The sequence below is a fragment of the Cetorhinus maximus genome, chromosome 3 (assembly GCF_964194155.1).
Source record: "Cetorhinus maximus chromosome 3, sCetMax3.hap1.1, whole genome shotgun sequence".
In the NCBI taxonomy this organism is placed as follows: Eukaryota; Metazoa; Chordata; class Chondrichthyes; order Lamniformes; family Cetorhinidae; genus Cetorhinus; species Cetorhinus maximus.
In genome coordinates, this window is record NC_135881.1 from 108,553,386 (window position 1) to 108,578,437 (window position 25,052).

Sequence of the window (25,052 nt, forward strand, 5' to 3'; positions counted from 1 at the left end):
TAACATCAGGGTCAACATTTCACAACCCTTCCCCAGCACTCCTGCTGCAGCTCTGGCAGAAATGCAGATGAATCACAAACGAGGTTGGGACTGGATACACAGGTGATGGTCAAAACATTCAATTGCCTTTGTAAGAGGTTGTGTAAGGTTCTTCTACCCACCAAGTACATGGTCAGACATAAAGGACCCAATTTTCATTCTGGGGTCAGGGTCCCGACGCCTGGAACATTTCCAGATGCTGACCCAGCATGTGCCAGCAGCAGTGACGCAATGCAATTTTCAAAGTGTCAAGCCACTAATTGGACTGAAGCTGAGTTTAGTGTCCAGCTAGGGGCTTTAGGCACAGGCAGGAGGCAGGATCTAGGAAAGGAGGGATCATTTAAAAGACAACAGAAGCCATGACTGGGTATGCCGTTGCCTTTTGAAATGGATGAGTTCTGGCAGACGGGAGAGCTGTACTCTTCCCTCCATCTGGAAAAAGAGGTTTGTGACTCACAGACTCATCTTTGTTAAGTATCACAATTTATCTGAAGAGCTTGATGTGACACTGCGCCATTCAGCAACTCCTGGGCCATAAATATTTCAGAGATCTTTTCATGCTGTTCTAACTTGTCTTACTTATAATTATATATTTTACAGAATAATCTTTAAACTTTTATTTACTATTGCAATATTTGTACTTGCTCTTTTTATAAAAGTTATATATATATAGATAATAAATTATATAAAAATTTTAGGAGAGAAACAGTTATATGCTTAAATGGGGTGGGCTGGGAGGTGTGGTATACATTAATCTTATTTTACCATGTTCCTCCTTCCCACTTCCAGGCAAAGGGCCGGATTTTTGCAGAGTCATGAAGACTTTGTGGACCTTTAAAAATGGAAGGCAAGACCAGGTGTGGAAGTCCTGCTCGTCATTTAAAACAGATCCAATTTTTGCCAGTAGGGGAGAGGGGATGGGGTGCCAATCACACAGGAGGGAGACCCGAACTCAGCAGGAAAACTTCAATGTAGTGCTGAGTTCAAAAAGGCCCCATTTTGGCTGTTGCAAGTGCCTGAACTTGCAGTGTGGGATTAGACGTAAATATTCCTGAAGGGTGGATAATATCTGTATGGTCATAATCTGGAGATTTTTAAAAATCCTCTAGTCCTTAAAATAAAAAAAACACAGGGTGCAACTGTCAGTGAGATTTAAAAAGACCCTCTACTGGATTATTTTGATTGACAGGCCATCTGGTGCAGGTTAGAAAAAAAAGCACCTGATCATGCAGTTTCAATAGAATTCTTTGTTGACATTTCCCCAAGGGCTATTATTACGTAGTTATAATTGCTTGGCTGAGTTTGAAAAGCTGAGTCTGAGCAGGAGGTTCTGAGTTCACAGTTTTATTAACAGTTTAAAGAGACTATTAAAGGATTAGCTATCTTTGATGTGGGGTCTAAATAGAAATTTGCTTGTTTTTACAGGAGATTAACCTCCTGAGGAGATTTAAAAGCTTTGAATGGTTGTTATGAATGGGAGTTTTTTTTCACTAACGTGTGTATGAGTCAAATTCAGTTTGAGGGCGAGCAACTCGGGTCTCAACCAGTGTCCTCAACTTAAATAAGGGCAAATACAGAAGTATGAAGAAAGAGTTGTCTAAAGTGGGCTGGGAAAATAGACTAAGGGGAAGGTCAGTGGATGAGTAGTGGCAGACATTTAAGCAGATATTTCATAAATCTCAGCAAACATTTATCCTGGTCAAAACAAGGACTCGATGAGAAGGATGAACCACCGTGGTTAACAAAGGTGGTCAAGGAGAGTATCCAATCAAAATCTAAGGCTTACAAAGCAGTGAAAACTAGTGGTAGGCCAGAGGATTGGGATTTTTTTTAGGAACCAGCAGCAGATGACTAAAAAGCTAATAAAGAGGGAGAAAATTGATTATGAAAGTAATTTGGTAAGAATTTAAACCAATACCTTGCATTGGTCTTCATGGTGGAGGACACTATAAACATCCCAAAGATATCATATAAGCAGGGAGCTAATGGGAGGAAAGATCTTGTAACAGTTATATATATATCCTGTAACACGAGGGACAAAGTATTTGACAAACTAATGGGACTAAAGGCAGACAAGTCACTAGGACCTGATTGTCTGCATCCCAGGGTTTTAAAGGAAGTGGCTGCAGAGATGGTGGAGGCATTGATCGAAATATTCCAGAGCTCACTGGATTCCAGGAGGGTCCTAGCAGATTGGAAATCGCTAATGTGATGCCCCTGTTCGAGAAGGGAGGGAGCCAAAAAACAGGAAACTATAGGCCAGTCAGCCTAACATCTGTCGTTGGGAAAATGCTAGAGTCCATTATTAAGGAAGAATTAGCAGGACATTTAGAAAAGCTTAACACAATCAAACAGAGCCAACATGGTTTTGCGAAAGGGAAATCATGTTTGACAACTTTGCTAGAGTTCTTTGAGGATATAAACATGCAGAATTGATAAAGGGGAACCAGTGGATGTAGTGTTTGGATTTCCAGAAGGCATTCGATAAGGTGCCACATAAAAGGTTATTGCACAAGATAGGAGGTCATGGTATTGGGGGTAATGTATTAGCATGGATTGAGATAAAAGCAAAAAACTGCAGATGCTGGAAATCCAAAACTAAAACAAAAATACCTGGAAAAACTCAGCAGGTCTGGCAGCATCTGCGGAGAGGAACACAGTTAACGTTTCGAGTCCGAATGACCCTTCAACAGAACTAAGTAAAAATAGAAGAGAGATGAAATATAAGCTGGTTTAAGGGGGGTGGGGTGGGGGGGGGGAACAAGTAGAGCTGGATAGATAGCATGGATTGAGGATTGGTTAACACACAGAAGACAGAGAATCGGGATTAATGGGTCTTTTTCAGGTTGGAAAGACATAACTAGTGTAATGCCACAAGGATCAGTCTCAATTATTTAGTATCTATATTAATGACTTGGAGGAGGGGCAGAGGGTAATGTATTCAAATTTATTGACAATACAAAATTGGTGGGAAGGCATGTTGTGATGAGGACATAAGGAATCTGCAAGGGGATATAGATAGGTTGAGTGAGTGGGCAAAAACTTGGCAGATGGAGTTTAATGTAGGAAAGTGTGAGGTCATGTACTTTAGTAGAAAAATCAAAAGGCAGACTATTATTTAAATGGAGAGAGGCTCCAAAAAAGTGCAGCACAGAGGGATCTGGGTGTTCTTGTGCATGAACCACAAAAAGTTTGCATGCAGGTGCAGCAAGTAATTAAGAAGGCAAATGAAATCTTGGCCTGTATTGCTAGGGGGTTGGAGTTTAAAAATAGGGAAGTCTTGTTACAACTGTACAGGGTGTTAGTAAGGCTACACATGGAGTACTGTGTACAGTTTTGGTCCCGGTATTTAAGAAAGGATATACTGGCATTGGAGGCCGTTCAAAAGAGATTCACTAGGCTGATTCCTAGGATGAAGGAGTTGGCTTATCAAGAATGGCTAAACAGGTTAGGTCTTTATTCATTTAGAGTTTAGGAGAATGAGGGTGATCTTATTGAAACGTACAAAATTCTGAGGAGTCTTGACAGGGTAGATGTTGAGAAGATGTTCCACTAGTGAGGGAATCTCGAACTAGGGGACATAGTTACAGAAGAAGGGGACACTCATTTAAAACTGAGATGCAAAGGAATTTCTTCTCTCAGAGGGTGGTGAATGTCTGGAATTCTCTACCCCAGAGAGCTGTGGAGGCTAGATCACTGAAAATATTTAAAGAGGAGGTAGATACATTTTTGAAATATCGGGGAGTTGAGGCCTAGGGGGAGCTGGCACAAAAGAGGAGTTGAGGCCTGGGGCAGATCAGCCATGATCTTATTGAATGGCGGGGCAGGCTTGAAGGGCTGAATGGCCTACTCCTGCTCCTATTTCTTAAGTTCTTATGAGTCAGAGCTGTATTAGACTGTTAGAAGCTTATTTTTTCATCTCCACATGGCACCTGAGATCAGCCCATGGTGAATACTGGGTGAGTGGCCATGGAAATGGCATGGGAGTTATGAGGAGGCATGGGAAGTGGGTGGGGGTCATGAGTTGGTCTTGAGTTTTTAGAGGGTTTGAGGGGCCGTGGAGGGTTGGTGTAACTGTTAGTGAGAGGTTAAAAAAAACTCTAGTGGTGAGGGGTGAGGACTTGAGGGCCTAACAGCTTCTGAAACAACTGGAACGAAGTCCCAGAGAACTGAGGTGGGCCTTTGAACCAGCCGGCATTGCCTGCCCTAGTGGGCCTAATTCCATCCAACACAGGGCCCACGAGTGAGAATTGTGTTACCAAGCTGAGTCAGCTGAGTCAGGAAATTTCCTGACTCGAGCTCCCCATCTCAGTAGCCAAAATCCTGCCGAAATGTTCTATTTGGCCTTTATGTCTGGAATAGACTTACTGCTGCTTGACAGTTTCAGATTCATTTTTTCCCCACAGTGTCTATTTAGACAGCAAATCAACATTTTCTCTTTTCACGCATCTTAACAGTTGCTTTCCAGCTGCCCATCTTAATGAGCCTTGGCTGAACAAGTCTGTCTAATGAGTCTCTAAGGTGCAAAACTGGATTAGAATTATGATAGAAGTTGGTTTGATTTTTTTTTAAAAGAGCCACATGGTATGTCATCATTTATTCTCTTTTTAAATTACTTGTACATCATGTTTAAAGAAAAGCTTTTGACATCAAATCCCATTGGATTATTTTTTAATTGACTCATTTCATTGATTTCCTCAACTATATTGTGTTCTCGGTTTGCTGCTGCTGGTATTGCACTTAGCATGTTGCTGTTAATAGAATCAAAAGCAAAGCCTGAACTTTACAGGCAAAAGATAATTCCATTTTTAAAAACCTCAATTTGTTTCAGATATTTGGATACATTTCTTTCCCTTTCTTCGTCTGACTGGCCAGAAACCTACAGCCAGAATGGGGGAAACATGGCCTGCTCCAAGCGCATCTCCAATGCTGCCTATGAATGTCTCCAGTGTTGCCAATGAAGAGACACCAGGGACTACCTTTCCCTTCTGAATTTATTTGGTTCATGCCACAAGCTCCATTGAATTCCTCCCTGTTTAACACAACTCCGATTGGGATGGGGGTCTATTGGGCGTTGATATAAACTTCAATATGTCTCTGCTCCATTCCAATGTTGAATGCCACAATACCACCTTCAGAAGACAATTTCTAGACTGAATAGAAATAGACTTGTGGGCTTACGGTTTATTGGGCAGAAACTGTGATTTAACATTTTACAAAACTGATTTTAAGATGTTCTACAGATTCTTGGATTTCCACATGCATATGCTATGGATTCATTATTGGCCAACTAATTGTTAATCAAATACATCTAATCACATGTTTGGGGCACTTAATGGATGACGTGAAAAGGCTCCACATCTAGAAATGTTATAAAGTGTAGAAGTATAAATGTTCTAAACTATTCACTTTTGGTTTCAACTGGGCTGGCACTAACATTGAAATGAAGGATCAATCAAAAAACAGGGTTATATTTTATTTATATACATCTGCATAGGAAATGGAACTCTCAGCCCTTTGCCAACATTAAGAGATTAAAAATTACATTTTGAGTGTTTCCAGTAATATAATTGTCTTCATATGAATACTTATAACTTGGCTTTGCATTGGAGTACAGACATACTCTGCTGGATCAGAGTACCTTCTCCAGGTGACCTTGAACCTCTTATTTTTAAGTTAGGTTTAGAGTCAGATTGTTGACCTGATACCTAAGTTATACTACCACTTTAACAATGATACATTTAAGGAAACCCCTATTCATTGATGCAAAAGCTGCAGTGGCAAATCAGGGAGATTTAATCAGTCATCAAGTTCACAATCATTTCAATAGTTTAAACATTGAAAGGTTTGAAAATATACATTTCAGAAATCTGAATTAAATTTGTTTCTAGTTACCTGGTTGGTGTGATCAAGTTTTGGACAAGGTCTTCCACCATTGTATGGCTTCTCACGCAACCACTTGGATCTGACCTTCACTCCACTACCACATGATTTGCTACAGCGAGACCAATTGGACCATTCACTAAGCTTACAGTCGGAAGGACAGGGAATAATGCAAGCCTCCTCTATGTAAGCTGTTGTCAGAGAATTATGAAAGGAATGATAGTGTCTGTTAATATAGTACTCATATTACAGCAACTCTCACAGTCACAAAATTGCTATGAAACTTGCTCAGCTAATAGATGCTTAATTTAAATTACAGCAAATCTCTTTAAAAAAAGAAACCAATGAATAATTATGGGATGCTCCACTCCCAGCCATACCACTCAGTCGTCAAGATCAGATATAAGTCTATATAGTTGATTCTGTAGCCTACACTCCAATCTACTGAGGCTCCATGTTAGCCTCATGAGCTGATTTTCCCAAAATTACTGTAAAAATGAATTTTTGAGGTCAATGGAAAATGGGTTATAAAATGAGCTGCTGATTCACTATCACTCATTTAGAAAGAGCAATTTCATCCCCAAAATGTTAATGCAGTTAGCTTCTCTAAATGTTGAGATTTTGACTATAGCATTCAATAGCATACTTACACAACACCTAAGAAAATACAACAGGTCTGAAATGGGCCAAAAGCAGGTAACTACAACTATCTCATCTTTAAGTGACCAAAAATGAAACTGAGGACACCAGTGCAGGAGACTGACTTCTATTCAGTTTGGCTAGCAATCTCTTAGATTGGGGTTTCATGCCAGCTTTCATTTTTTGGAATGTATCACACCATACCAAGTTATTTTGTAGTTGTAATCAGGTGTGGCTGATCTTTATTCCAGGGGTTAGTGCACCCACTTTCACTCTCCAAATTTTGCCTTTGTGGAATCAGACTAGAAGCTTGAGTTGAATCCTACAACTGGTATAACCCATGTAGAAGAGGGTGGGAAGAATCGGGCAGCTGTCATTAGGTCAGCAGGCAGATAAGAACTGCTATATATAACTTGACAAACAGGATGTCAAGGTGCTAAATATCTAAATTTACTTCTTCTGGAACCTTGTTGGTGATTAAGGTAATTTGATGCTGTAATATTTAGACTTTTTTTTGCATTCTTACATGTGTCTAAAACAATTTTCCACACTTCATCTGAAAGAATTATATTTTAATAGAATATCTAACAAATGTATATTCGTGCCAGATAAACTTATCTCCAGAGCAGTCCAATAATCCCTTTTTTTAAGCCTTTCAACACAGAATTGAAAGAGCTTGGGTAAGAGCCAATCAGTGCATCCCATTTAATTAATACTATCAGGATACCAGACAAACTAAAATAGACAGAGGTATTAAAAATAATCTGTCCTCCGTGGAAATAGGATCAAGATGGAGACCTTCAGATATCAGATTTTAGACACAACAGCTACTGAAATGTTACTGAGGAGCTGAGTGCCCACAAGGTTCAGAAAAAATGCTGTTAACAGTGTAAAGGCACAGAAAATTTCCAGGTAAAATCTTTATCAAAGCAAACTATCACTAACATGGTCCTATTTGCAATGTTCCAACTCATATGCAAATTTTGTGATTTCCTACAGTTATTCTGGGAAAAAAGTTAGGCCAGTTTTCTGAATATTTCATTAATGGGTGGAAAATTGTGTGAAACTTTGAGTTCCCAGTGAGCAGGATTTTGCATCAGGAACATAAATATGGGAAACCAGCCCACTGTGAGATAGTATGAGGTGCATAAACGTATTGTGAACCAACTAATCTGCTCACTGTTCCTGGGAAAAGGGATCATGGATTTCCTATGGCGATCATAGGATTGATCTTTGTGACCCTAGCTTAAAGGGTAGGAAAGAGCTGTGGAAACTAATTTCATTAGCATTTCCAAGTTTTCATAATGGGGAAGGCGGTGTTGGAAAGAAATAGAGATTGCAGCAACAATGTGTAGCCCAAAAACAGGATTCCAGTTTATTGCTCCAGCATCTGGCAACAAACTTGAACACATTTACAAAGTTAATTTCTCTCGCTTTCAATAATTAAATCAACTTCCAGTCCTTTCACAAAGCCGAATTTCACAAAATCATGCTAGTAGAAGAGGGATAGATGGTAATGTCACTGGACAAGAGGCCCAGGTTAATGATCTGGAGACGTGGGTTCAAATCATAGCAGCTGGTGGAATTTAAATTCAATTGCTAAAAAAAATCTGGAACATAAAACTAGCATTGATTGTTGGAAAAACCCATCTGATATGTGACTCTAGATCCACAGTAATGATTCTTAACTGAAATGGCCACTCAGTTCAAGGGCAATTAGGGTTGGGCAATAAATGTTGACCTTGCTCATGATGCCCATATCCTATGAAAGAATAAAATAAATAAGATAGGGGTGCATTGAATAATCTGGGCACAGCTGATTTTGGAGATATGAATGAAAAAGGCTCAACATCATCAAAGATTTACCACATCATTGAAATACATTTATAACAATGATGTTCTTTATGATATACAATTGTTATCACACATATTATTTTAAGTCCATTTAAACATTGGGGTAACATATTAGCATGGATTGAGGATTGCTACAGGACAGAAAATATAGAGTGGGATTGACAAGAGGATGGCAGATGGTGCATAATATGGGAACTGTCAATAATATGGAATTGTCAAATTTGGTAGGAAGAATGGTAAAGCAAAATAATTTATAAAAGGTGAGATACTATTAAATGTTAATATTTAAAGGCATTTCAGTGTCCTTTTACAAGAATCATAGAAAGTTAAAATGCAGGTTTTTATTTCTTCTGCATGGGATATGAGTGTCACTGGCAAAGCCAGCATGCCCTCAAGAAGTTGATGGTGAACTGCTTCCCTGAACCGCTGTACTCCATCTGGTGTAGGTACAGTCCTGTTAAGGAGGGAATCCTGCATTTTTACCCAGTGACAATGAAGGAATGGTGACATACTTCCAAGTCAGGATGTTGTGTGCATTGGAGGAAATCTTGTAGGTGATGATGTCGAAGGAATCTTGGTGATTTGCTGCAGTGCATTTTGTGGATTGTACACACTGTTGCCACTGTGTGTCAATGGTGGAGGGAGTGAATGTTTAAAGTGGAAGATAAGATGCCAATCAATCAAGCTGCTTTGTCCTGGATGATGTTGCGTTTCTTGAGTGCTGTTGGAGATACACTCACTCAGGCAAGTGGAGAGTATTCCATTAATCCTGACTTGTGCCTTGTAGATGGTGGACAGGCTTTGGGGAATCAGGATATGAGTTATTCCCCGCAGAATTCCCTGCCTCTGACCTACTCCTGTAGTGACTATATTTATATTATTAGTCCAGTTAAATTTCTGGTCAATAATAACCCTCAGGGTGTTGATGGTGAGGGATTTAGTGATGTTAATGCTGTTGAACATCAACGGGAGATGGTTAGATTGTTTCTTGTTGGAGATGTCATTGCTAGCACTTGTGTTTCTTGAATATTACTTGCCACTTAGCCTAAACCTGAAGGCTGTCCTGATCTTGATGCATGCAGCTATGGACTGCATCATTATCTGAGGAGCCTCAAGTGGAACTGTGCATTGTGGAAATATCAACGAACAACCCCACTTCTGACCTTAGGAAAGGTCATTGATGAAGCAACTGAAAATGTTTGGATCTAGGATACAACCCTGAAGAACTCCTGCAGCAATATCCTGGGAATAAGATGACTGGCCTCCAACAACCACAACCATCTCTCTTTGTGGTAGGTATGACTCTAACCAGTGGAGGGTTAAACTTTGATTCCCATTAACTTCATTTTTACAAGGCTCCTTGATGCCATTCTCAGTCAAAAGCTGCCTTTATGTAAAGGACAGTCACTCTCACCTCAAGTCTGGAATTTAGCTTTCTCGCTCATGTTTAGACCAAGGCTGTAAATTAGATTTGGAGATAAATGGTCCTGCTGGAACCAAATGGAGCATCGGTAAGTGTCGCTTGTTAGCACTGTTGATTACATCTTCCATCTCTCTGCTGATGATTGAGAGTAGACTGAAGGGGTGATAATTGCCAGATTGGATTTGTCCTACATTTGTGGCAATTTTCCACATTTTTGGGTAGATGCCAGTGTGGTAGATGTATTGAAACAACTTAGATAGGTCCATGGTTAATTCTGGAGTACATGTCTTCAATACTACAGCCGGGATGTTGTCAGGGCTCATAGCCTTTGCTGTATCCAGTACATTCAGCCATTTCTTGATATTATCTGGAGTGAGTTAAATTAACTGAAGACTAGCATCTCTGATGTTGGGGACCTCAGAAGGGGATATATCATCCACTCAGCACTTCTGGTTGATGATGGTTGTAAATGCTTCAACCTGGTCTTTTGCACTGATTTGCTGAGCTTCCCCATCACTGATGATGGGGATAATTGTGGAGTCTGCTCCTCTGGCTAGCTGTTTAATTGTCCATCATCATTCATGACTGGATGTGGCAAGATTGAAGAGCTTTGATCTTCAATGGTTGCGGGTTGCATAGATCTGTCTATGACATGCTGATTCCACTCTTTAGCAAGCAGGTAGTCATGTGCTGTAGCATCACCAGGTTGGTACCTCATTTTTAGTTGTGTCTGATGCTGCTCCTGACATGACCTCCCACACTCCTCATTGAATCAGGGTTGGTCTTCTGCCTTGATGGTAATGGCAGAGTGAGGGCATATATGGGGCTACGATGTTACAGATTGTGGTTGAATATAATTCTGCTGCTGCTGATGGCCCACAGCACCTCATGGATGCCCAGTTTTGAGCTGCTAAATCTGTTCTGAATCTATCTCATTTTGAATGATAATCATGCCACACAACAGGATACAGTTACTGGTACAGTAAGCAATCAGGATAGCAAATAGTATGTTCGCCTTTATTGCAAGGAGGTTGGAGTATAGGAGTGGGGAAGTCTTGTCACAATTATATAAGGACTAAATCTGGGTTATTATGCACAGTTTTGATCTCCTTACCTAAGGAAGGATGTACTTGACTTAAGGTTCACAATACTGATTCCTGGAATGAGAGGGCTGTGCTATGAGTAGAGGCTGAGTAGAATAGGCCTATATTCTACAGGGTTTAGAAGAATGAGAGGTGATCTCATTCAAATATATAAAATCTTAAAGGGTTTGACTGGATAGATGCTGAGCAGCTGTTTCACAGAATCTCAGAGTTTTAATGGCGCGGAAAGAGGCCATTTGGCCCATCATGTCTGCTCCGCCTCTCCAAATGAGCATTATGACCTAGTGCCATTGCCCTGCCTTTTTTCCATACCCCTGCACATTGTTTCTATTTAAATAATCACCTAATGCCCTCTTGAATGCCTCGGTTGAACCCGCCTCCACCACACTTCTAGGCAGTGCATTCCAGATCCGAACCACTCGTTGTGTGAAAAAGTTTCTTCTCACGTCACATTTGCTTCTTTTGCAAATCATGTTAAATCTGTGCCCTCTTGTCCTTGATCCTTTTATGAGTGGGAACAGTTTCTTTCTATCTACTCTGTCCAGCCCCCTCATGATTTTGAGCATCTCTCTCAAATTGCCTCTTAGCCTTCTCTCCAAGGAGACCAGTCCCAACCTCTCCAATCTCTTGTTGTAACTGGAGTTTCTCATCCCTGGAACCATACTTGTAAACCTCTTCTGCACTCTCTCCAAGGTGTTCATATCCTTTCTATAATGTGGCGTCCAGAACTGTACGTAATACTCCAGTTGAGGTCTAACGAGTCTCTTATATAAATTCAGTACTCTATGCCCCTATTAATAAAGCCCATGATACTATATGCTCTATTAACTGCTCTCTTCACCTGTCCTGCCACCTTCAATGATCCATGCACATATACACCAAGGTCTTTCTGCTCCTGCACCCCCTTCAAAATTTCACCTCTTATTTTATATTATCTGTCCATGTTCTTCCTACCAAAATACATCACCTCACACTTCTCCACACTGAACTTCATCTGCCACCTATCTGCCCACTCCAGCAACTTGTCTATGTCCTTTTGAAGTTCTACACTATCCTCCTCACAGTTTATAACACACCCAAGCTTTGTATCATTCGCAAACTTTGAAATTGTCCCCTGCACACCAAGATCTAGATCATTAATATATATCAGGAAAAGCAAGGGTCCCAATACCAACCCCTGGGGCACTCCACTACAAACCTTCCTCCAGCCCAAAAAATATCATTGACCATTATTCTTCGCTTCATATTTTTCGGCCAATTTTGTATCCATGTTACTATTGTCCCTTTTATTCCATGACCAATAACTTTTCTCACAAGTCTGTTGTGTGGTACTGTATCAAATGCCTTTTGAAAGTCGATATACACCACATCAACAGCATTACCCTCACTGACCTTTCCTGTTGCCTCTTCAAAAAATTCCAACAAGTTAGTTAATCAGGATTTCCCCTTTAGAAATCCATGCTGGCTCTTCCTTATCAACTCATATTTTTCCATGTGACTACTAATTCTACCTCGAATAATTGTTTCTAGAATCCTGCCTACCGCTGAAGTTAAACTGACTGGTCTGTAATTGCTGGGCTTACCTTTACAACCTTTTTTGAACAAAGACGTAATGTTTGCAATTCTCCAGTCCTCTGGCACATCCCCTGAGTCTAGGGAAGATTGAAAAACTATGGCCAGTGCCCCTGCAATTTCTACTCTCACTTCCCTCAATATCCTTGGAAGCACCTCACCCGGTCCTGGTGCCTTGTCAACTTTAAGTATCAACAGTCTATTCAATATTTCCTCCTGGCTGGAGAGTCTAGATCTAGAAGTCATAGTCTCAGGATAAGGGGCTGACTATTTCAGACTGAGATGAGGAGAAATTTCTTCATTCAGAGGGCAGAATTCTACGTTCCCGCCCAACAGGTTTGTAGGCAGGGAATTCTTCGGATGGCTTTCCCACTGGGCTCTTGCCCGCCCCGATCTCTCATGCAATTTTATGGTGGAATGGACGAGGCCCAGGATGGCGCACCCACCCTTGCCCCAATTGAGACCCTTAAGTGCCCAATTAATGACTGCATAAAGTTTGCTTCCTGTCCGGCCTCAATTTTCAGATTGGCGGGAGGAGTTCAGGGCAGAGGGACTTTGACTCTGTGGACTGTTTGCAGTCCCAGTCCTGTCCACTGCAGCTTCTAGCACTGCTGGGACTAGAGAGCTACCAGCGAATCCAATTAGTCGGCAGCTCTCTGAGGCAGGACTTTCGCCCCTCCCTTGAGAGGACGCCTCTCAAATGAGGGATGGAAGTCCTACCTCCAGCCAATTAATGCTCATCGAAGCATTAATTGGCTGCAGGGCAACCTGTATCGGCAGGGACATGTTCCCCGCTGACTCCTTGGATGGTGAGAAGGGAAACTCCGCCGTTGAAAATTCCTGGTCAGAGAGTTGTGAATCTTTGCAATTCTCTATCCTAGGCAGCTGTGGATGCTCAATTGTTTTGTATATTCAAGACAGAGATTGATGGATTCTTGGGCTGCAAGGAAATCAGGATATAAGAATAGGAAGGGAAAATTAAGCTGATGTAGAAGCTCAGTCATGGTCTTATTCAATAGCTGAGTGGATTTGAGGGGACAAATGGCCAACCTCTGTTCATATTTCTTCTGTTCTTTTGTTCAAACTGCAGTAATAGCTTTTCTTGTTGCAAATTAAAGAAATATCATACCAGTAATTTTATTTTTAAAATACTGGTACAAATACTCTGTCAAAACAAGAATTACTGATTTTTTTCATTTCTTTTCAACTTACCATGCCTGTTGCATCGTCCTGATTCCACGAGTCTGTTATTCTGATCACGACAAGCCAAGGCTTGATAGCGATATCCCTGTCCACACTCTTTGATATCTCCTTGGATCTTCATGCCAAGCAAGGTTTCCATCTTTCCCTCAGGCAGAATGCAGTCAGACAAGTTGCCTATAGGCTGGGCTGTGTATTTGTCACAGGGACAAAACTGGGTCTCAATCAGAGGGAAAAGTTGAGTGTTCCTACATTTTTCTCTCTTCTTGCTTTTCCCTGATAGTAACAATGAAAACAGATATCTGTTTAAGAACACATTGGGATGAAACCAACTTTCAATTGCTAGACAATAATTTTACAGGATTCAGCAGGGCACTCAAAAGGCAATCTTTTGAACTCCAATTTCTGATCAAGATCCTTGCATTTGTGTTACACCTGAAGCTGAAAGTGGGTTCTGGAGATGGATCATAGTAGTGCAGTGCCTCAGAGAAATATTACATTCGGCCACATTAATCCCCAACCGTTCACATTCCCAACATTAGCCATTGTGATAAAGTGTATCTCCTCATGGCTAGAGAATAGAAGTGGAGGGAGAGGATCCAGTTGTTGTGGTCCACATAAGAACCAACTACAGAAGTAGAACTAGGAATGAGGTCCCACTGAGGCAGGGTGAGGTGCTAATGTAGAAATTAAAAAGCAGAATCTCTGAATTACTACCTAAGTCTCGTATAACTTGCCAAAGAATAAACAGATTGAGGTTTAAATGCATGACTAAAAGAGTGGTGTTGGAGGTATGAGATTCAATTCCTAGGGTACTGGCATCAGTACTGGGGAAAACTGGATCTATTCCATTGGCACAGACTACACTTAAACCAGGCAGGGACCAATGTTCTGGCAAATCAAATAACTAGGGTGGTATATATGACTTTAGACTAATTTGGGGGCTGGTGAAAGGTTTTGGCGGGGGGAAGGATTCAGATACAGGTTAACTTATAATACTAAGGTGATAAGTCAAGCTGTAGAGTAGAGTTGCGATTTGGGTGAAATCAAGCAGGTTTTGTTAGGGGTTTAATAATGGTAATAGAGCATTAATGACGAAGGTTGCATTGGAAAAATAGTAAAAAGTTAAAATTAAAGGCACCATATCTGAATGACTGTAGCATTCATAAGAATAACGATAAATTAAGGGTCAAATAGGTTGATCTGGTAGCCATTACAGGATATGATTGCTGGGTTACCAAGTTTAGGAGTTAAACATTCCAAGGTACTTGATTTTTAGAAAATATAGGAAAAATAGAAAGAAAGGTAGGGTAATCCTGATGATAAAGGATGAGATAAAAGCAGTAGAGAGAATGGATCTTAGTCCAGAAAATCAGGATGTAGAATTGATATGGGAGGAAGCATGAAACACTAATGGCTGTAGTTGGTAGGTGTTCTAACGGTAATTATAAATTAGGAAATTAAAGGAGCATGCAACAAGGGTAACGCAATAATCATAGGGATTTTAATCCCCACAATAGACTGGGCAAACCTAATCGGCAAAAGTAGATTGGAAGATGAGTTCATGGAATGCAGTAAAGATAATTTTCTAGAATAGGAACCAAATGGATTAGGCCATTTTAGGTCTAGCATTGTGTAATGAGACACATATAATTAGTAATCTGAAAGTAAGGGATCCTCTGAGGAAGAGTGATCATAAGATGATAGAATTTCATATTAAGTTTGAGAGTGATGTGGTCAAGTCTGAAACTAGGGTCTTAAATTTAAACCAGGCTAATTATTAAGGTATGAGGGATGAATGACTGAAGTAGATTGGGAAATTAGATTAAAAGATACGATGGTAATCAGGCTATGGCAAATAGTTTTAAAAATTGGCCCAAATCTTACAATCAGCATGAGAACTGCTGAGTCTGACATTGACCAGACAGAACACTACCCACCTACCTGGGTACGATTTTTCTGGCCAAACTTCCAATCCATAATGCAGAAGAACTCCCTCAACGCAGGAATCCACAGAGAGAGCGGCAAAGAGAATCAGCGCAGAAGCCACACCCCCTTTATATGGCATTAGTTGCCACATTTAAAAGTTCTAAAGCTTTGCAGTGTGTTAGTGAATGAATTGATGAGTGAATGGGTGAATGTGTAAGTGGGTAGGTTGGCAGGTGGGTGAAGGGTGAGGTGGGAAGGTGGGTGAGTGGCTAGGCGGGTTGCAGGGTAGTTGGGTAGGGTCGGGGGGTTGGGGGGGGGGGGGGGGGTTGGTCAGGTGGTGGGGCTAGTCAGTTCAGGTCGGGGTTAGTTGGATGGTGGGGCTAATCAGGTCAGGTTGGGGGTGATCGGGTGGTGGGGCTAATCAGGTCAGATCCAGGGGTGGTTGGGTGGTGGGGCCCAGTCAGGTCAGGTCGGGAGTGGTTGAGTGGTGGGCTAGTCATGTCGGGTCAGAGGGTGGTCGAGTGGTGGGGGCTAGTCAGGTCAGGTCGGGGGTGCTTGGGTGATGGGGCTAGTCAGGTCGGGAGGTGGTCAGGTCAGGTCAAGGGGTGGTTGGATGATGGGGCCTAATCAGGTTGGGTCAGTGCGTAGTTGAATCGTGGAGCTAGTTAAGTTGGGTTGGGGGTGGTCGGATGGAGGGTGCTAGACAGGTTGGGTAGGGGAGATAGTTGGGTCGGGGGTGGTTCGGTGGTTCAGGGGGTCAGGGTGGTAGTCAGGTGATCGAGAGGGTAGCTGAGGGGGGTCACCGTGAGTGATTTGGAGGGTCAGTGGTATAGTTACCCAGGAGTTAGACTAGGATTTTTTGGTCTAATATTTCCTGGATAACTATCCAGGTAAGTAAATCGGAACTGTCCGAGGTCTCTGAGTGTAACTCGGAGTCAGAGATATTTTCGAGGGTCCCTGGGAGCAGGGGGATTACTTGTCAGAAATTCAAACTTCCTGGTCAATTCCCATGGAATCAGTGCTTTGGGAAATAGAATTTGAGTAAAATGGCAAGAATTAAAAAAAAAGATTGCAAGACTTTTTAAAAGTATGTAAAAATGGAGAGATTAATGAGCGTGAATCAGGGTCTCCCGCCAGCAGGAGAAATTATAATATGGAATAAAGAATGGCAGAGGTGTTAAAACAATTATTTTGTGTCCATCTTCACAGCAAAGGGCACCAAATTACATATCAGAGATTTTTGGGGAACCAAGTGTTTAATGGGGGGTGAGGAATTTAAAACAATTAATGTTAGTAAAAGAAAGTACTGGAAAATTTAACATGACTTAAAGCTGACAAATCCTATGGCCTAATGGCCTACACCCCAAGGTTTTAAAAGGGTTGGCTACAGAAATTGTGGATGCTTTGATTCTAGAATAGTCATCATGAATCTGAAAGTATTAAATGTAACCGTGATGTTCAAGGGAGAATTAAATTAGGGATCTATAGGCCAGTTAACCTGCCATCAGTATTCAGGAAAATGCTAAAATTTATTATTAAGGACATAGTAACAGAACATTTGGAAAATCACAATAGGATTAGGCAGAATTAATGTTTTTATGACAGGGAAATCATGTTTGACAAATCTATTAGAGTTTTTTGAGGATATATTTAGCAGGGAGGTCTTGTGGCACAGTAGGATTATCATCATGTAAATCCTTCCATTATGCCTGTGGCAGACGATAAGAGTGGAGCAGGGTGGAACGGGGTGGGGAATGTCTCCTAGTCAGCCATGCTTGAAGTGGAGTGACACCCCTCAAGCTATAGCTGCTGGAGACCTGTTCCAGGAAAAGACTAGTTACACGAACAGATGGAAGTTTCTAAGTCTCAAGTAGTCGTTTGGTAGTACAGACCTTGAGAATTGCTGAAAAAAGAGGCGTGTCAAAGCTTTTCGTCTTGCACTCATCAGGGCACTTCGCATGAATACCAGTATAAGGGGAAAACAACAATTATACTGCATGAGAAGAGTGCGCTGATGGTTGGGAAGTGGACTCTGATTGGTAGAGGCGTTGCCATGGAGAATGCACCAGTGATGGTGACTGACAGTTAATTGCCAAGCATTATTAAGTAATTAGCAGGGCAGTTAAGGGGTAAACCAATGAATGTAGGACATTTGGATTTTTAGGAGGCATTGGTTAAGGTGTCACAGGAGAGGTTGTTGCACAAGATTAGGGCTCAGGGGATGGGGAATATTATATTAGTATGGACTGAGGATTGGTTAATGGACAGAAATCAGAGAGTAGGAATGAATGCATCATTTTTGAGATGGCCATGTATAACAAGCAGTATGGCAAGGATCAGTTCTTGACCGTAGCTATTTAAAATCCACATCAATGACTTGGAAGAGGATATTGAGTGTGATATATCCAAGTTTGCTGATGATACAAAGCTACAAAGCTTTGGAAAGTGAACTAAGAGGATGAGACAAAGTGGCTGTGAAGGGATATAGACTGGTTAAGAAGATAAGAGTCTGATGTGGGGAGTTGTGAAATTATCTACTTTGATCAGAAGAATGGAATTTTAAAAAACATATTTTTTAGAAGGTGAGGGAATAAAGGAATTTTAGGGTCCTTGTACAGCAATTACAGAAAGTTAATGTGCAGGTGCACAAGCAATTAGGAAGGCAAATGGTATGTTAGCTTTTATTGCAAGGCGATTGGAGTAAAGGAGTATGGAGGTCCTGCTGCAATTAAGTAGGACTTTGGTGAGACCACACCTGGAGTGGTGTGTAAGGTTTTGGCCTCCTTACTTAAGGAAGGATATACTTGCCTTAAAGGAGGTGCAACAAAGGTTTACAGAATTGTTTTCTGAGTTGAGAAGGTGTCCTTTTAGGAGAGAGAAAGTATAATGAGTCTATATTTTCTGGAGTTTAGAAGATTCAGAGAAGACCTTATTCTTAGAGGGTTTGACTGGGCAGATGCTGAGAGGCTGTTTCCGCTGGCTGGAGAGTCTAGAACTAGGAACCATAGTCTCAGGATAAGGCACTGACCATTTAAGATTGAGGTGAGGATTCTCCTCATGGCTGGAGAAGAATTTTCAGGAGGGAGGATCCAGTTGTCTTGGTCCACGTAGGAACCAAAACCTTGGTAGAAACAGGAATAATGGTCTGCTGAAAGAGTTTGAGGAGTTAGGATCCAAATTAGAAAGCAGAACCTCAAAGATAATAATCTCTAGATTGTTACCTGAGTCACAGACTAATTGGCATAGGGATAAATGGATTAGAAGATTAACTACAACAAAAACAGAATTACCTGGAAAAACTCAGCAGGTCTGGTAGCATCGGCGGAGAAGAAATCAGTTAACGTTTCGAGCCTTCATGGCCCTTCGGCAGAACTGAAGCATAGTTAGGAGAAGGGAGAAATATAAACTGGTTTAAGGTGGGGGGGGGAGTGGGGGGGAGAGAGAGAGACGTTGAGGGTGTGGTGATTGTGGAGATGAGCAGATAATCAAAAGATGTCACAGACAAAAGGGTCAAAGAGGTGTTGAAGGTGGTGATATTTGTCTAAGAAAAGTGCTAATTAAGAATGGAAGACAGGATATTCAAAGTACAGCTCTAGTGGGGGTGGGGTGGTAATTAACTGCCTGGCTGAAAGTGGTGTAGAAGGAAGGGGTTTCACTTCATGGACCACTGGAACCAGTATTGGGGTAAGGGGAAAAGTTTCATTCCACTTAAACCAAATGTACTGGCGAATCGAATATCTAGGGCAGAAGCAGGGCCTTAAACTAATAAACAGGGAGTAGGAGGATTCAGAAAAAGAGAAATTCAAAAGCAGCAGGGGAAATGTCAAGCTTCTAGAGCAGAGCAATGTTTTGGGTAAAAAAAATAAGCAGAGTGGGTCAGAAAGGGACAGAAAGAGTAATAAGGCATTAGTAATAATAAGGCATTAGTAATAATAAGGCATTAGTCACTAATGGGATGTCAGGGAAAATTAGAAAAAAAATCAAAGCTAAAGGCACTATATCTGAATGCGTGAAGCATTCACAACAAATCAGATAAATTATTGTACAGATAGAAGTTTACAGGTTTAATCTAACAGTCATTACAGAGATGTAGTTGCAAAGGCACCAAAGTTAGGTACTGAATATTCCAGGATACTTAACTTTTTGAAGAGATATTCAAAAATGGAAAAGGAAGAAAGGTAGCCCTGATAACAAAGGATGGGATAAAGACAGTGAAGAGAAAGGATCTTAGCTCAGAAAATCAAGAAGTAGAATCAGCTTGGGTATCACTAGCACAAGAAGAAAACATTGGTGGGAGTTGTTCATAGGGCCCATAAAAGCAGTTGTAGTGTAAGGCAGTGTATAAATCAGGAAATTAGAGGTGCATGTAATAAGAGTAATACAATAATTATGGGAGAACTTTAAACTTTATATAGACTAGGCAAACCAGATTTGCAGTAATATTGTGGAAAAATGTATGTAAGATAGTTTTCTAGATCAGTATGTTGAGGAACTAACTAGGGAACAGGCAATTTTGGATTTAGTTTTGTACTATGAGAAAGTATTAGTTAGCAATTGTGTTTAAAAGTTATTTAGTTAAGTCCTAAGCTGGATCATAAATCCAAACAAAGTAATGAGTTGGCTAGGAAGATTGGGAAACTCAGTTGAAAGAAATGACAGTAGACAAACAACACATTAAAAAAATTAATACATAATTTGCAACAAATATACATTCCTTTAAGGTGCAAAAACCCCACAGAAAATGTGGTCCATCTGGGGCTAACAAGAGGAGTTAAAGATAGTATTAGATCAAAGGAAGAAGTTAGATCAAAGGAAGAAGTTAAAATGTTGCAAAGAGAGTACTTAGCCTGAAGATTGAGAAGGTTCTTGAATTCAGCAAAGGAGGACCAAGACATTTATAAGGAAAGAGTAAGGAGAATATGAGAGCACTGAACTCAATGTTGAGTTCAAACAGATCCCAATTTGGCTGTTGCAAGGGCCTTAACCTGCAGTATGTGAGTCATGAATTAATGGAATAGACGTAAACACTCTTCAAGGGTGATAAAGTCTGTGTAATTGTCACAATAAGAAGTTTTTTTAAAATCCCTGCTCTTTAATCTTTAATAAAAAAAAATAGGTTGCAGCTGTCTGTGAGAGTTAAAAATAAACCTCTGCTTGACAAGTGGTTATTAAAAAATAGTAGCATTTGTTCATGCAGTTTCAATAGAATTCTTAGTTGACATTTCCCTAAGGGGTAATCATTATGTCACTATGAATGCTTGGCTGAGTTTCAAAAGCTAAAATTCTCTCAACAGATGGTTCTGAGTTCACAGTTTGACAATTTAAAGTGTCTATTAAAAGATTAGCTGTCTTTGATGTATGGTCTGAATAGAAGTTTGTTTGTTTTTATAAGAGATTAACCATTTGAGGAGATCTAAAAGCTTTGAATAGGCTTTATAATGGGAATTTTTTCACTATTAAGCGTGTATGCATGAGGGCTGCGTTAGATTGCTAGAAGCTTATTTTTTTTCATCTCCACATGGATTCTGAGGTCTGCCCATGGTGGAAACCTGTGAATTCTATGGAGCTGGCATGGGAGATGAGATGCCATGGGGGTGGGTGGGGGGCATGAGTTGGCATCAAGTTGTCAATGGGGGCATGAAGGGCCATGGAGGGTGGGGGTGTGAGGGTGAGAGTGTGAGGGTGAAATTGCATAACAACTTCTAGAACAGAGAACTGAGGTTGCTCTTCTAACCAACCTGCCTTGACACTTGCCTACCCCTATGGCCATCTACACACTGCTTCTGGAGTTTGTGGGCCTGACCTCAACCTGCACACGCCCCCTCCAGAGCAAAAATAGCATGTTTCAAGGCACTTTTTACTGAGGCGCGCCTGGAAAGTGGGAATATTTCCTACCTTGAGCTACCTGCTGGCGTATTAGAAGGCTTTTGATAAAGTCCCCCACAGGAGGTTGGTTAGGAAAATTAAAGCACATGGGATAGGAGGTAATATACAGCCTAACTTTTTAGGTCAATAGTATTTTCAGTAATTATTCTTTTTTACGGTTGGACAGGAATCATAGATTCAATGAAACTACATACATGGAAATAGAAAGAAAGAATGTTTGAAAGACACAGGATATGTTTTGGCAGCTGAAATAGAAAGGGTAGGTTAACAATTTGGAGATCTGAATCTAATCGGATGTAGTGATTAAGCAGTGCATTTTCAGTTGAATTTTTGTTCAACTAAATAAGTTGTTTGGTTTAGCTATTATTTTCTCAGAGGTTAGCACCTCTTTTAAGAATCCAAATCAAAACCCAAAATTTGAAAAGTACAGGTTGATAAATATATCCAAAATGATGATTAGGAATTTAAATAAGTGCTTCTGAGAGATAAAAGCAGCAGCTGAACAAATACCTGGACAAATCGCAGAATATTTGTATTTGACTTGAATAACATAGCAGGGTGTTTAAGTACTGGGACGTCAGCCACAGACTGAAAAGGGTCCTGATACTTGATAATTGCATTTGAAATGGGAACATCGGTGTGAGAAGACTTTCCCCAGCCAGCTAAAAGGCACTTGTTGGGAGCGGCCTCGGGGGGGCGCGGGGTGTGGTTTTGGGGACAGAGGGATGGTTTTCTAAAGAAGTGAACCCTGAATGAGGCCAGGAGTTGAAGAGCTGAAAGATGTACTCTGTGGTCTTGATTTGAGTTTGTGCCTTCAAAGATGTTTGGAACTGGGATTGTTCAAGACTATTGTTTGTAAGGAAAAGACTCTGAGATGATAGGACCTTGTAAAAGTAGCTTGATTTTTCCCTCAAACACTGAATTATTGCAAATGTAACAAAATGAGCTGAAAAGTTCTCATATGAGTGAAGCTGGTTCTTAAACCCTTATCCAATCTAAATCTTATACAAAAATACTTTATGCTGTCACAATTACAGACTCAATTCACAGTTCTGTAAAATACCATCAAACATACAGTGACAGCAAAAGAAATTCAATGGGATGGATGCCTAAGGAGTTATCTAGAAACACTTGCTTAGTAAAAGTTGAATTGCTAAATATATTGTTTATGTGGTGCTGTCTTGTCAAAGTTATATAAAAATTGATGCAAAAATGCTGTATTAAAAAAAGTGTTGCTGTGAAGTGTAAATCCAAAAGTTTATTATAAGAAGTGGTCACATGAAAAGAACCTTGAATGTACTGGCAGTATGAAATGCTGGATATGCTGCCTGTCATAAATCAGTAATAGGGAAAATGCTAGAATCTATTCAAAAGGATGTGATAAATAGACACAGATAATATGATCTGATTGGGCATTGTCAACATGGATTTATGAATGGGAAATCAGGTTTGATGAACCTGTTGGGGTTTTTTTTGAGGAGGTTGGTTAGCAAAATTAAAGCACATGGAATAAGAGGTAATATACTGGCACAGATTAAGGATTGGTGAACAGGCAGAAAACCAAGAGTAGGAATAAATGGAACATTCTTGCAGTGGCTAGTGGGGTACTGCATGGATCAGTACTTAGGGCCCCAGCTGTTCACAATATATATCAACAATTTGGATGTGGGGACCAAATGTAATATTTACAAGTTCACGGACATGAAGCAAGGTGGGAGCGTGTGTTATGAGGAAGATGCAACGAGGTTTCAAGGGGATTTGGACAGACTTAGTGATTGGGGTAAGAACATGGCAGATGGAAGATAATGTGGAAAAATGTGAGGCTATTCACTTTGGTAGGAGAAACAGATGTGTAGGGTATTTCGTAAATGCTAAGAGATTAGAAAGCGTAGATGTACAAAGGGAGGTGTCCTCATTAATAAGTCACTGAAAGCTAACATGCAGATTCAACAAGCAATTAGGAAGGCTAATGGTATGTTAGCCTTTATTGAAAGAGGATTTGAGTACAGGAGTAAAGAAGTCTTGCTTCAATTGTATTAAACCTTGGTTAGACCGCACCTGCAGTAATGTGTGCAGTTTTGGTCCCCTTTACCTTAGAAAGAATATTATTGCCATAGAGGAAGTGCAGCAAAGGTTCACCAGACCTGTCCCTGGGATGTTGGGACTGTCCTATGAAGAGAGATTGGGGAAACTGGGCCTGTAATCTCTAGAGTTGCGGAGAATGAGAGGTGATCTCATTGAAACCTACAAAATACTTAACAGGGACAGGGTCGATGCAGGTAAGATGTTTCCCCTGGTTGGGGAATCTAGAACCAGGGGACACAATTTCAAAATATGGGGGAAGCCAATTAGGACCGAGATAACAAGGCTGCAAAATTTAGTAAGGCCCGAAAATGGGTCTGGGAATCGAGATGCTCAGAGGATTGTGAATCTTTGCAATTCTCTACCCCAGAGGACTGTGGAAGCAGAGATTAACAGATTTCTAAATGCCACTGATGTAAGAGGATATGGGGATAGTGTAGAAAAAAGGCATTGAAGTGGATGAACAGCCATGATCTTACTGAATGGCGGAGCAGGCTTGATGGGCTGAATGGCCTACTCCTGCTCCTATGTTCCTAAATAATTATCCAACATTAAAATGTCTTGTTTCCACTTCTCTATTGTGCAAGCATGTATAAAAATTTGAGCAAGGATGAAGCAGTTTCACATATGCACCCTTACTTTGTGGTATCAGAATAAGGTGGGATGGTCACACAGTCAGTTTGCTAAAGATCTTCTATTTATTTAATTACTCACCAACAAGTGTCCTCCTTCGGGTCTGTACTGTACCGCAGTCACCACTGCAGGGAGAAAATTTGGACCAGTTGGTGAACTGGCAATCATCTTGACAGGGCAATTGACAGTGTTGAGTTAAAGGTGGCATTGTGCCAGCCCACTTCATGCAATTATTAATGTCCACTTGACCACCATCTTGCTTGCGACATGATATTGCTAAAAGCAGAAGAAACAGGATTGCATAAAAGGTATTGGTTTGTTTAAAATATTGGCCAAATTGGTTGAAAACACAGAAATATTTTCCAGAGTTATTTATCAGAATAACTTAGCTTAAATAACAAGGCTGCAAAATTTAGTAAGGCCCGAAAATGGGTCTGGGAATCAAGATGCGTGTGACAAGGCCATTTCTTCAGGCGCAGGCAGCTTGCAAACTTTGTGCTGCTTGCATCGTCAATTCAATGACTTTGAGGCTACAACATCTTGACAGGCTAGCTTGAGTTTAAGCTAACCTGCGCTATTTCAAGGTAGCCTGCACCTCTTAAAGGGGAGGTGCATTATGACTGGGGCAGATGCTTGAAAACATTCTAAATGTGAGTTTGACCTAGGAAAGGCCCAAGAATGACACAACATGCAGACAGTGGGCTTTAAGTTCTTTGATGCGGCACTGCAGGCCTTGGTGCATGAAGTCGAGAACAGGAGAGAAGTCCTCAACCTACGGAGGACTGGGATGCACTGCAGACAGACACTGT

The 25,052-nt window shown here is 40.8% G+C and overlaps 1 protein-coding gene across 1 annotated transcript in view; it reads right to left on the reverse strand.

Moving 5' to 3' along the window:
* thsd7aa (thrombospondin, type I, domain containing 7Aa) overlaps positions 1 to 25,052 on the reverse strand; it is a 536,154-nt gene that overhangs the window by 86,813 nt on the left and 424,289 nt on the right. Inside the window, exons 12-14 of the mRNA XM_078538824.1 lie at positions 24,325 to 24,519; positions 13,726 to 13,989; positions 5,935 to 6,113 (exon numbers count right to left, since the gene is read on the reverse strand). Of these exons, the coding sequence (XP_078394950.1) occupies positions 5,935 to 6,113; positions 13,726 to 13,989; positions 24,325 to 24,519 (638 nt within the window). The remainder of the gene's footprint in view (positions 1 to 5,934; positions 6,114 to 13,725; positions 13,990 to 24,324; positions 24,520 to 25,052) is intronic.